Below are 13,500 nucleotides of genomic sequence, written 5' to 3'. Positions count from 1 at the left end.
GTAGTACTGACCAAGCACTCCATGACTAATGTTGAATGATCATTACTGTAATAACTACATTACTGTAGTACATTATAGTACTGTAACTACATTAACTTGTTTTGCTCAAAAGAATCCATTCTCGACCTTCTGGATTCTGACTATGTATTTGTCATCAACTTCATTATCATATACAGTTTCAGGGTGATTAACTAATGAAATCAATGCTGCCTTGTGATATATCACCTAGAACAAGAGAAAGAGGATCATCAATCATCCTGAAACAACCATGGATAAATAAACTTGCAGGAAAACCTAGAAGATTATAGTAAAGAATAACTGATACTGTGACTCAAGAAAAGAAAAACTTCTTAAAAATCAGAACTGTCTGGAAATGGATTCCCATCACAGAAGTCTTCAAGGGAAGACTGTGATCCTTAGCAAAGTTCTCAACAGGACTCATGATTCAGGAGAAAGAAGTAGGAATCTGAGCTCCCATCCAACCAAGAGATTTCACAATTTTATATAAAATATTATAAAATAAAGCATCTCAGAACTAAATTGGCCTAAATTTGGTAGATATTTATAGACTGTTCCACAAGCTATTCACTTCTCATTTCCATTTTTAATATATCTACATATATATAATATTATATCATTTTGTTATATTACACTGTTACATTCATAACATAGCATATCACATCATGATATTTTACAATGTGATATGTGTGTGTGTGTGTGTGTGTGTGTGTGTGTGTGTGTGTATGTGTATTATATATATAATCAAGTTAGGTCACTAGACTAATCACAGAGCAGTGAGTAGTATTCTTCCATTCAGCCACTAAAGTGAGAGTTCCCCCCCGCCCATTTAAGAGTATTTTATTTTTTCCAATTATATGTAAAGATTGTTTTCAACATTCACTTTTATAAGATTTTGAATTTCAAATTTTTTTTCCTTCCCTCCTTCCCCTCCCCAAGATGGCAAACAATCTGATATAGGCTGTACATCTCATTTCCATTTTAAAGAAATGGGAATTTCTTTTGAAAAATTATTACAGTATTTGGAATTAGTCTCCAGATCTTGGTCCCAGTTCCCTACTGCTTTGGCTAACACATGATTTTGGTAACCTATTTAGAAGGGGCTTATTTTTAGAAAAGGCAGTGAAAGATATGGACAAGCTGCAAATGAATCTAGTGTAAAGCCCTAAAGCAACAATTAGCAATAACACAATAGGATTAATTTTTTTAAACCTGGTACCCTTTTCTAAAAAAGAATTGAACAAAGTTCTGAAAAATAAAAGATCGAAAGCAGTGAGACTGTGTTTTTCCATTTTTCAAGTGAAAAAATTAAGTCAAATCTATCGATGAACTTCATAGAGCTATATAGAACTTTCTATATGTCTTTTTTTTGTTCAATTTTTCAGCTAAATGCATTACCAATAGTATAATGAAATTTCCTAGAGAAAACAGGATCCATATACTAAGCATTCTTTATAAAAACTCTTTACTTCTAACATTCCATCAAATGACAATTGAACCTCAATTAGAAAAGGAAAATTAACATTACTCTTCCTTATACTGGTTTTCATCTGTGAAAGTTATTAACTTTTCCCAAAGTAAATTTCATCCAAGTCTTAAAAATAATTAAATACTCATGACCTCACAAAAACTATACTACTATTAAAACAAAGTTACACATTAAAGCTGAGAGTTTTACATTATCTACAAAAATGACTTGAATTTTTTTTTCTTTCTGATATTAACAAGTTACATGCTGATTTTTTGCCCAGATCTAATTAAGCTTTATCTGGGAGAAAGATTTGTTGTCGTAAACAGTGTTCAACTTGGAATCAGGAAGAGGAAGGCTCAAATATAATAAAACAAACAAAACTAGCATTTATATGGAGCTCTAAGGTTTGCAAAGTACTTTGTACATATTATCTCATCAATACATTCCTGATACTTAATAGATACGCAATTCTAAGCAAATCACTTAATTTCTTTAAGCCTTAGTTTTCTCCCCTATGAAATAAGAGGACTGGACTGAAAAGCTCTAAGATCCCTTCGAGCTTGAAATCTATGATCCTATTTACTTCCCAGAAGTTGACATGGTTCACAGTGCCTGAAAAATAACACTAGTACATACCCTTTGATTATCATCATCAAAAAGGTCTTAAGAGATAAGGAAATGTGCTACCAAAAGGGGCATACAAGGAGTAGTTATGTTAACCTAATAATATTAGACTCATCAATCAACAAGGATTTATTCAGAGCCTACTATGCACCAAGCATTATGTCTGCCAAATTGTTCTTTGTAAGTTACCAAAGATACATACAATAAAGAAAAAAATCTCTACTACCAAGAAGTTTGTATTCTAACAAGACAACAAGGCATATATAAGGATGTAGTGAATAAATAAATAAATACAAAATAGTTAAGTACAAGATCATTTTCACTGCCACCCGTACCCTGTTCTTTGTTCTCACTGAAACCTCCAATGCCTTCTTCACCCATCAACCAGTTCTTTCCCAGGCCATCCATTGCCCCCTCACTGGCTACACTCTCTTCTCTTCCTAATTCTGATTCCTTGGGGAACCAGTCCAACTCTTCTCTCCAATAATCCATTACTCTCTCACCCTAGCACCAATCTTGCCCTGCCAAGCCTCACAGCATTGGATTACTTCCACAACGTCTTGCTTTCAATTCTACTCATTTGCTCACGAAAGAAGCTGGAGAAAATCATGAAAGGCTACTCCACTAAAAGTTTGTATTAAATAACTTCTGGGCCTTCACCAGGGCAAGGCAATTTTTTTAATACTTTACTATTTACACTGCCTTTGCCAAACCTTATCATTTCTCCTCAAACTTCCCTTCTCAAATCCTCTCAGCTAAGAACCACGCCTCATATTTCAGTGAAAAAATTGAGGACAGCTGCTGAGAGCTCCCTCTTGGACTCTCCTCAGCTGACATCACTCAAATGCCTTCTCCCCATAGATCTCCTTCATCCATCTCACAAGAAGTGGCTCTTCTCCTCAAAACAAATTCCTCTATATGTACAGGTAATCTCACTTCCTCCTGCATTCTCTAATAGACTGCCCTTACCCTATCATTCCCACTCTGTCACTAATCATCAATCTCTTCCTGTCTACTGGCTGCCTCCTTACTGCTTATGTCTCTCCATCCTCAAAAAACCCTCATTTGATCCATCCATCCCCCCTAGCTATGACCCTCTAATCTCTCCTCTTTTTGTGTCTAAACTTGAGAGAGCCATTTAAAAGTTGGTGCCCCCCCCCACTTTTCTCCCCCTCTTTTTAACACTCTGCAGTCCATCTTTCAACCTCATCATTCAACTTAAGACTGCTCTTGGCAAGTTACTGATAATCTCTTAATTGCCAAATCTCATTTTCTCATTCTTCATCCTTCCTGGCCTCTCTAGCTTCTGACACTGTGCATCACTCTCTTCCTCAGTCTTCTCTCTAGGTTTTTGTGACACAGCTCTCCTCTGGATTCTCGTCCTACCTCTCAGACGGCTCCTCCTCAATCTCCTTTGCTGGATCTTCATCCAGTTTTCATTCATCAACTAGGGATGTCTTCCATGGCTCTGTCCTGGGCCCTGTTCTCTGCTCCTACTGCGCTATTTCACTTAGTGATCTCACCAGCTCTCATACACCTCTCAAACTCAGGATGCGCAAAAACAGGCTCATTATCTCTCCCCCTTCCCAAACCTTTCCCTCTTTCTAATTTTCCTGTTACTGTTGAGGGCATCACCATCCTCCCAGTCACCCAGACTTAGACCTAGGTGTCATCCTTGACTTTCACTCTCGTTCTCTGTACCCAAACTGTTGTTAAGTCCTGTCAACTGGACCTTTGTAACATCTTTTGTAGAGGTAACTCTCCTCCTCCCCCTCCTCAATGCCACTACTCTAGTGCAGGTCCTCATAACCTCTTGTCAGAACAATTTATATCCCCTTCTGATTGGTGGACCCTGCCTTAAGTCTCCCCATTCCAATCCATTCTTCATTCAGTTGTTAAAATGATCTTCCTAAAAATCCAGTTCATCCCCCTATTCAATAAATTCTAGTGGTTCCCGATTACCTCCGGGATCCTCTTTGTGGCTTTTAAAGCCCTTCATAAACTAACCCCTTCCTGTCTTTCCTATCTTCTTCCACTGTACTCCCCCTACCTACTCTATGGTCAGTGACCCTGGCCTCAGTGCTGTTCCTCATACAAGATACTTCATCTCCAGATCCTGTATTTTCATTGGCTATCTCCCAAGCCTGGAATTCTCTCTCCCTCCTCATCTCTATCTCCTGGCTTCCTTTACATCCCAGTCAAATCCCATCTTTTGTGGGAAGCCTTGCCACTAATGTTAGTGCCTTGCCTCACCTCCAAGTTATCCTGTATATACAGGTACATAGTTGTTTGCAAGTTGTCCTACCCAGTAGAATATGAGCTCCTTGGGATCAGAGACTGTTTTTCACCTCTCACTGCTCTATCAGGAGGTCTTCCAAAGATACTACAGAGCTGTCTTTCCTCAATAGTGTTGTCCTGACATTTTAGTGTTAAAGCCAGCAAAGGACAGTGGAGAGAGCACTGAATCTGGAGTCCATGGACGCCAGAAATGTAGCATCAAAACTTAAGAGTTACTTGGAACTTATGAGGTCATCTAGTACAATCCTTGCTTTTTACAGATGACAAAACTGAGGCCCACAGGGGTTGGAGTGGTTTGCCCAAAGTCATACACAAATAGTAAGTTACAGCAGGAATGAGAACCCCAGGGCCTCTAACTACACATTCAACATTTCCCCGAACATTCTAGCTCTGCGATTTGCTACCTGTGTGACCTAAAGCAAGTGAGAACTTCTCTGGGTTTCAGTTTCTTCATCTATAAAATGAGTGGGCTAAACAATCTTTTAATTCCCTTCCAGCTCTAAATCCTCTAACATTTAGGATCTCCCCAGTATGTTTCAAAGAAAGGTACAATGTTGTATAGCGTAAAGTATTTGAGTGAAACCATCTGCAAATTATATTTAGCTTAATGAATCATAGATAGATTCTGAGACTTTCAGACAAGTTTCTGAAGGGTGGCCTTAATTAACCAAATTTATTTCAAGAGAGACCTAAAACACTTACACCGAGGGAAACCACTTGTGAAATAAATATGCTGTGTATATAGAAAGAAAAGAAGAGGCAGTATCTCCTCTTACTCTGAGGCTTTTGAAGGCTTTTTCCTTTTAGAATGGTGTTAATGAAGTAAATTCATTTGATCAGGTTCAATTACTAATGGGTCTGCTGGCTTCACTAGAAGAAACTGTTCTATGGCCACCCCTAACCTTAACCAGCCTCCACACAAATGTGTTTTTGTCACAAGGAAGCAAAAGATGTGTATGTGTAACCATGATATAGTGCAGATACTAAGAATGAATCCTTAATGTGTTTGCATACCAAGCAGGGTACATACTCTTTATTGCTTACAGATTTGTCAAAAGTTCCATTTATGTTATTAAATAATACCTTGATCTTATCTACTCTTGAGGCTTCAGTTATCACTTTGATGCAAAATTGTTCCTGAAACTCTTGCCAACCATAACTGCTTTCCTGAGCTCTGGTTCTGCGTTTTAAATTGCCTGTCATAGTGGACAAAGTGTTACACCTGGAGGCATGAAGCTGTGGGTTCACATCCCACTGTAGAGCCTTACTGGGTGTGTGATGCTGGGCAAGTACTTGACTTGTCTGTAAAATAAGAAGGGATGGACTAGAAAACAGCTCCAAGGTCCTTTTCATCTCAAGAACCACAATCCTAGGGGCAGCTAGGTGGTGCAGTGGACAGAGCTCTGGCCTTGGAGTCAGGAGGGCCTGAGTTCAAATCCAGCCTCAGACACTTGACACTTACTAGTTGTGTAGCCCTGGGCAAGTCACTTAACACCAATTGCCTAGCCAAAAAGCAAAACAAACAAACAAAAAACAAAACAAAACAAAAAATCCCCTACAATCCTATGATTCCTACTCAGAAGACTTAAACACATGCCTCAGTCAGTTTGTCCAAAATGGAACTCATTTTCCCCTGAAAAAAATCTGCCCTACTCTCTTCCTAACTTACCTATTTCTATTAATGAGGCTACCATTATTCCAGTGATCTTGGCCGAAAATCCTTGACGCTTTGACTTACTCTGAAGTAGTTGCTAACAACAAGTGTGCGTATGTATAAAGTGTTTTCTTCACAACATTCTTCTAAGATAGTTAACACAATTATTATTATTAAAAGATCGTTAACACAATCATTATCCTCATTTTGCAGATGAAGAAACTGAGGCTTAGAAGTGACTGCTGCTAAGGATCACATAACTAGACAATTTTGGCATGAGTTTACTTCAACCCAGGTGTCTCCTGATTCCAAGCACAGTGTTCTCTCCCTTACAGCGTGGTACATTACATCTTGTCAATTTTAGACCTGCAATACGTTTCAAATTCATTCTCTCTCCTGCTACGGCCACCACTCCAGGTATGGCCTTCGTTGTGTCTAGACTAGTCCATTGTAACAGCTTCCCAACAGGGCTTCCTATCTCCAGGTGTGCTCCACTCCAACTTATCCTTAATACTATTACCAAAATAATCTTCCTAAAGTACAAGCCTGATTGTATCACTCCCCTATCCAAAAAGATCCTGACTATAAAATACAAACTCAGCCTCATGCTCAAGCACCATCCAACAAGCATTTATTAGGTGTCTACTATTTGCTATAGATAACTGTGCTAAGTAATGTGAATAGAAAGGGAAAACAGGCAGTGCCCATTAGAAGTTTACATTCTATTTGGAAGGAACTAATATATATACAGATGAGCAAATAAAAGATAAATGATGGGGGGCCTGGGGTGGGGTGGAAAGGGAGGAGAGCACTAACAGCTCACGGGTTTAGGGAAGGCTTCATGTAGGAGGTGACAAAGAGCTGAGCCTTGAAGGGAATCTACCAAAGGGGTTCCAATTTGCCTTTGTGACCTTATTTTATACTCTTCCCCTTCACACAACCTCCTGCCTTCTCCTATCCTCTTGTATTTTGAATCACTGTTCTCCATGCTCAGAACAGGTTTCCCTTCTTCATCTCCCCGCCCCATTCACCTTTGCCTAATGAAATTTTTCAAGATCCAAGTGCGGTGTTACCTCCTTGATGAAGTCTTTACCGATTACATAATTAGATGATTCTTCTCTCTTTGATTCTAAACTCATTCTGTTTGACCCTTCCTATGTATTTCATTATATTCTAACATCCATTGTAGTTATAAGAATATAGGTCTTATTCTGCTTACTACATTTGAGCTCCTTAAGAGAAGGGTCTATGCCAGTCATTCAATTTATTAAGTGCAGACAAGTATTTGTGTATCCTTAGCACTTGGTATAGTTCCTTAAACATAGCACATATTTCATAAATGTCTGTTTTAAAATTGATGTTTTTTCTTAGAACCTAGCAACCATGAAGTAGCTGATGGACAAAGTAAAAACAAACAAAAAAAAAAAACCCCCAAACCAAAGCTAGGAGGTAATTTCACCCAACACATTCAAGAGAATCCTGCAATTAAATTTACTGGGAAGGATACCAGACTCCTTAATGGCAGCCAAGCACCATATGAATACTAATGCCTTTAGTTATAAAAGGGTGCAAAGTGAGAACGCAGAATTTATCTGCATTAAGAGAATGACCTCTACTGTCCCATCTTTCTCCCTATCTAGACATTTTAAAAAAGGAGAATGTGAAACATTCAACAATATTTTTTATTATTCAAAAAAACGTACTGCCCTCATCTAAATAATGGTATCTCTCAATACTGTTAATTGGCGAAAGCTAAAAAAGGTGAATTAATTTAAAAGCTTTCATGAAGAGAAAATTTTGCAATTTCTCCCATTACTAAGAGACCTCTGGGATTAAAAACATGCTGTAATAGCTTCATAGCTCTTTCTTTAAAAATAGAGACAGACAGACAGACATGGAAAGATTATAAACTTACCTATTAGCAAAGTCAAATGAACATAAGGAACAGGATTTTACGCAAACTCCCTAACAAGTAATAACAAAGAACCAAAGCAACAGAATTTAAAAAGCATTTTGATCCATGTCCCTTTCCAAGTTCTTCCGTAGTTCTGAAACCATAGGCTTTTTTTCTTAAATAATCATAGCTGCTGTGATACAGATGCTGTGCTAGTTTTACTGATCTCTTTGTATTTATTTGGATCTTTATAAATTTCATTTACTTAATATATTATTAGTAATATCATAATATTCTATTCCATCAATATTTCATAATTTTATTCAACTATTTTCAGCCTCTAACTTAAAGGCATCAAGGATATTTCTAGCTTTTCCAATAAGAAATAAAATGGCTATAAATATTTTTGTACAGATCGGTCCTTTTTAAATTTAACAATTTTTAGGATAACTTCTTAGCAAATGGAATTCGTTTGGGATCCTCACTGAAAATTGTCATAATGCCCTGAGAAATGTTTTTACTGGTTTCAATTCCCAATAACGTATTTATTATGATATCTGTGATTCTATAGCACAGCCAAAACTGCATTTCATATTTTTGCTGTTTGTTATTTTTGCCATTCTAGTGGATTTGTAGTAGTATCTTACAGTTGCTTTGATCTGTATTTTTCTGATTACTAAAGAGTTTGTGAATCTTTTCACATGGTTATTAAAAATCTGTATTTTCTCCTCTGAAAATTGTTAGTTCATATCCTTTAAAATAGTCATCTCCAATATGGGGATAGTGACATTATTCCAATGAATGCGTAACAACCAGGAGGTAAAATAATGTATCATATTCCACCTTCATCCAATCATGGGGGGTGGGTCTCTAACAGTAACACTTCACCTCTTCCTTCAGCTGTGAAAGCTCCCATCACTTCCCTCTGAGGTGGTAAGTCCCTCAGGATAGTGATAACTTAGCCAGCCACTCTAGCACTCTCAGCAGTAGCTGTGCAAGTGACATTGGGAAAATTCTGTGGCAAATAAGTTTTGTGATTCCTTTTAGCCTTCTGATCTTTTTTTTTTGAGGTGGAAGATCCTATTCCTATACCTCTTTTCCCTCTCACCTCCTTCCCAATTAAAAAAAAAAAAAGAAAAGAAAAAGAAAGCCTCACAACAAATATGCATAGTTGAGAAAAACAAATTCACACATTGGCCACAAACACAAATGTATACTACATTCTATATCTTGAGCCTATCACTTTTCTAACAGGTGGTGGTTAGGGCATTTCATCACTGTGGTTTGTTATTCAATCAATGAGAATTCTTAAGTTTTTCAAATGCAAAGATAAGAAGAGCTATCTACAATTTGGGTTTACTTCCCGTGACTTGATGCAGTGAGTTATGTTACCAAATTTTAAAACATGCACATAATAACAGCTGTTGTGACCTTCAAATGAGATACTATACGTATATGGCATTGTCCCTTTAAAAGGTAAAGCTTTTTCATATGGAATAGTTTGAGTTCTGAAAGAAACAGTTACTCTAACTCAGTCCTGAGACAGTTATTGGTAATTTTTAAGTGTGACAAGCTGTTTTATACTGGGAGAGATTCAGACATCAGAACTGCTACGGATTATGAAGCAAAGATAATTTAACCGAGTATAGATGGAAGAACAGAATTTGGTGACTAAACATAAGTTAAGGTAGGGGTTGTTCAGAGAGGAATCAGAGTCTGAACCCAAAAAATGAAGAGGAAAAAGAGAGGGGGGTGGAGGGGAGGTGAAAGGACAAATTTTGAAACTCCATCTGCCAAGTTTGAAGCTAACAGCTGTGGAAGCATAAGGCCAGCTGAGTAGAGAAAGAGCTTGGAAGCAGAGAATCATAGAAGTCAATCAGAAGACTGAACAATATGGCTGGGGAATTCTGTCCAGTGAAGTGTAAGTCAAGCACGCTGATCACTCAGTTTAACAGGGAAGTGTCTGCTGAATAAAAAAGCTACAATCATCAAGGAATTTTTACGGACAGTTCCTGACCTAGAAGGAAGACACCGAAATTTACAGTTCTAGAGTTGTGAGTCACCCCCACATGGGTATTCCTCACTCACGTTCTCCCTGGCAAGTTTCTGTGAGTGCCCACTCTGCCCACAGGTACTGAATGCATTGGTTTGAGAATGTGATTCAGGTTTAGGTGTGGATTGTAATATATTATTCCTTCATTTGCCTAATTTGTAAGCACCTGTAATGTACTTGTTTTGTATAAACAGAAGAACCTAAGTGGGGACTCAAGACCTGAAACAGTAACGATCCTGAAAAACTCTTGAGTCTAATTACGCAGTTGTGGTCCTTCTCTGGGAACCTAGAATAGCCAGTGTGAGAGCAAGTTGGAGTAAACAAGTCAGCCCAGAGACTGAATTAGTTAGGTGTCCAAAAGTGCCATGTGTGTGGCAGCTAGATGGCACAGTGGATAGAATACCTGCCCTGAAGTCAGGAGGACTTGAGTTCAAATCTGTCTTCAGACACTTGACACTTACTAGCTGTGTGACCCTGGGCAAGTCACTTAACCCCTTTGCCTCGCCAAAAAAAAAGTGCTATGTGAAAGGTGAAGATATTACAGTGCCGGAGGCTACCCCGGAAACCCATTACACATGCAAAATGCTTTGCATGCAAAACTTAAAGTGGTATATAAATATAAGCTATTCTTATTCTGTTTAATCCTATTCCTACCTAGTTTAATCCTATCCCCATTCTAAAATGTCCTCTGGACATCCCACTCTAGTCTTAAAAAACTCTTCCATATCTTCAAATTTTTCAATCAATATTCCTTCCACCTTCCTGTCTCTAGCTGAAACCTGGCTTCTTTCCTCTTGATACTACAACCCTTATAACTATCTTTCACCATGGGAACCCTCCTCCCAATTCCCACAATTCACAGGGCAGGAACAGGCTTAGTACACTTCTTGCTTCTCCAACTCTCGTAACAGCTGACTCTCTTTTGAAACTCATGCTGCTCAATTATACCCTCCTCCCCCCTTAGTAACTAATATTTATTCAATATTTTTAGGATTTATGGAATTTTCCTTCTAATTCTTCTGAGAAATGGGAAATTAAAATACTGTCTCCAATTTAGAGATAAGGAGACATGCTCACAGAGGTGAAATGGTCATCTTTGGTTTCCAGACTCCAAAGTACATTGCTTTTTCCACTATAGAACACACTGCTTCTTCTGAATTCCTTGTTACTGTCATCAACTGTCCAACAAGTCATTCTACCAAATTTCTCAATGATTAGTGACTGGATCATGGTTTTCTTTAATATCTTATCTTCTATCATCCTTGGGGCCTAACACGCAGGTTGATAATCCCCAAGCATACTTTTGTACATGCTCTTATGGACACACCTTAGACCTCAACACCTCTCACAGTCCATTCATCCATCCATTCCAATTTTTATAAAGAACCTATTATGTCCAAGTGGCTGAAGATACAAGGCAAAGCCAAAAACAGTTCCAGCCCTCTAGAAGCTTACAGTCTACTGGGGTTGGGAGTGGAGCCAGAGATACACTTTGTATAACAATACAGTGGGTGAGGCCCTAACAACTAGAGGGTCTAGGAAAGGCCTACAGAAAGTTACACTTAGGCTGAGCTTTGAAGGAAGCCAGAGATTCTAAGAGGAGGCAGAGGTAAAGAGGGAGTACATTCTAGACATGAAGGACACTGGCTAAGGCAAGGAGAATGGAGGCAGAATGTTGTGTTCAGAGAACAAACAATTAGTTTGGCTGGAATGTAGAACACTTGATAAAAGAATGTGCACTAAGCCTGGAAGGTAAACTAAAGACAGATTATTAGGTACTTTAAATATCAAAATGAGGAGTTTTGCTTTTATCCTACAGGCAATGAATAGAGAAGTGGATGGAGCTTCTTGAGCAAGGAAGCAGCAACATGGTTGGACTTGTGCTTTAAGAATATCAATCAATTTGGAAACTGTGGAAGATGCACTGGGAAGAGGAGAGCCTGGAGTCAGAAAGCCCAATTAGAATGGTAAATGTCCAGGTGAGGTGTGATGAGGGCCTTAACTAGGATGATAGCCATGAGAAGACAGAAGGGAAAGGATCTGAGAGATCTTCAACTTTTAAATTCCATTTTCTAACCTCCTATGGATATGCTCATCCCACTCATACTAAATTTACCCTATACCCTTATTAAGACCTCTGGTGCTTGACCCATCCATTTCTTTTACTCCATCTCCTTCACTCTGGTTTCACTTGCCTCCAAACCCAGACTCTGCCCTACAGCCTGCCATTTTAATATTTCCCAAACGATGCTCCTAGAATGCTTTGTCCCACCGACCTCTGTTCCCAGTCTTTAATTCCACCTCACCAGTTTCTAACCCTCATCCATGGTCCTTCTCTCCTACTTTAGGGCCGATTAGCACTACTGAATAAAATCGCCAGTTTACAGCACATAATCTCATCAGGGGACAAAATCAAGAGCAAAAGCTGGGAGCTTCAAAGAGGTGAATTTAGGTTTGATGTCAGAAAAATTTCTTAACAATAAGAACTATCCAAAAATGGAAGTGGATGTTACTTCAAGAGGTGGTGGCCTCTCTTTTTTCGGAGAACAGAGGATCACAAATTTAGAGTTAAAAGGGATCTCAGAGGCCCAGTCAGGTTAAGTGACCTACCCAAGGTCACAATAGATAATTAGCATAAGATTTGAACTCAGGTCTTCAGGACTTCAAAGTCAGTGCTCTTTCCAGTGTACCACGACGCCAACCTATGTGATTATTTCACTGGTATTCTATGTTAGGAATTTCTACTTAGGTATGTTTTGGACTAGATGACCAGTGAAGTGCTTTCCAACCCAAAATCTGTGAGGCTGTGGCTAAGTTATTTCACTGATGTTCAGGATCATTGCTACAAGTTAAAAATGAACATCAATATTCGGCTTGTGAAGAGGAAAGCAAAGGCTTAGTACTCTCAAAACACACACACACTTCAATTTCATCTCATTTTGGGCTTCAGCAGTCTGTCTAAACAAAAAAAGGAAGAGAATAAGAGCTAAACTCCAGTACTGGCATAATACGACAAAGTATACATTACAATAAGAAACATCTTACTCTAGACAGACTTCAGACAATTTAATTACAGTAATTACTGTAATATAAGTAAGGGTCAAGCCTAAGATATTATCAATAGCTTGTCTGGTTCATTCTTATACCATCACAGATATTTCAAATGGTTAAGAATAAAAAAATCCAGCCTGTTCAAAAACAGTTTTCCCTTCCCCACACTGATGACTTACATTTTCATGTTTCATATGCTTAAGTAATCGCAATTCCCTGTAAGTCCTTTTTGCATGGATGATGGACTGAAATGGTCTGGATAACTTCTTCACTGCTACACGTAATCCTGTTTTTTTGTCAAAAGCAGCACTGCAGGGGAGAAAATAACATTGTAAATGTTATAAATACAGGTTAAGGGAATTTACTTAAAATGCTTATCTCATTGCTAATTAAATGGTTTAATTATAAAGATAGCACAAAAATCTACTCATCTCAAA

The 13,500-nt window shown here is 38.3% G+C and overlaps 1 protein-coding gene across 2 annotated transcripts in view; it reads right to left on the bottom strand.

Annotated features, from left to right (window-relative positions):
* MAPK14 (mitogen-activated protein kinase 14) overlaps positions 1-13,500 on the bottom strand; it is a 92,310-nt gene that overhangs the window by 40,529 nt on the left and 38,281 nt on the right. For both annotated transcript variants that reach the window (XM_027876367.1, XM_027876368.1), the window contains exon 2: positions 13,243-13,372. In XM_027876367.1, coding sequence (XP_027732168.1) covers positions 13,243-13,372 — 130 coding nt within the window. The remainder of the gene's footprint in view (positions 1-13,242; positions 13,373-13,500) is intronic.

This window comes from Vombatus ursinus, unplaced genomic scaffold, assembly GCF_900497805.2.
Source record: "Vombatus ursinus unplaced genomic scaffold, bare-nosed wombat genome assembly UNPS02014811.1, whole genome shotgun sequence".
In the NCBI taxonomy this organism is placed as follows: domain Eukaryota; kingdom Metazoa; phylum Chordata; class Mammalia; order Diprotodontia; family Vombatidae; genus Vombatus; species Vombatus ursinus.
Note: the sequence above shows the minus strand (reverse complement) of the source record. Positions and strands in the feature narration are given on the sequence as shown.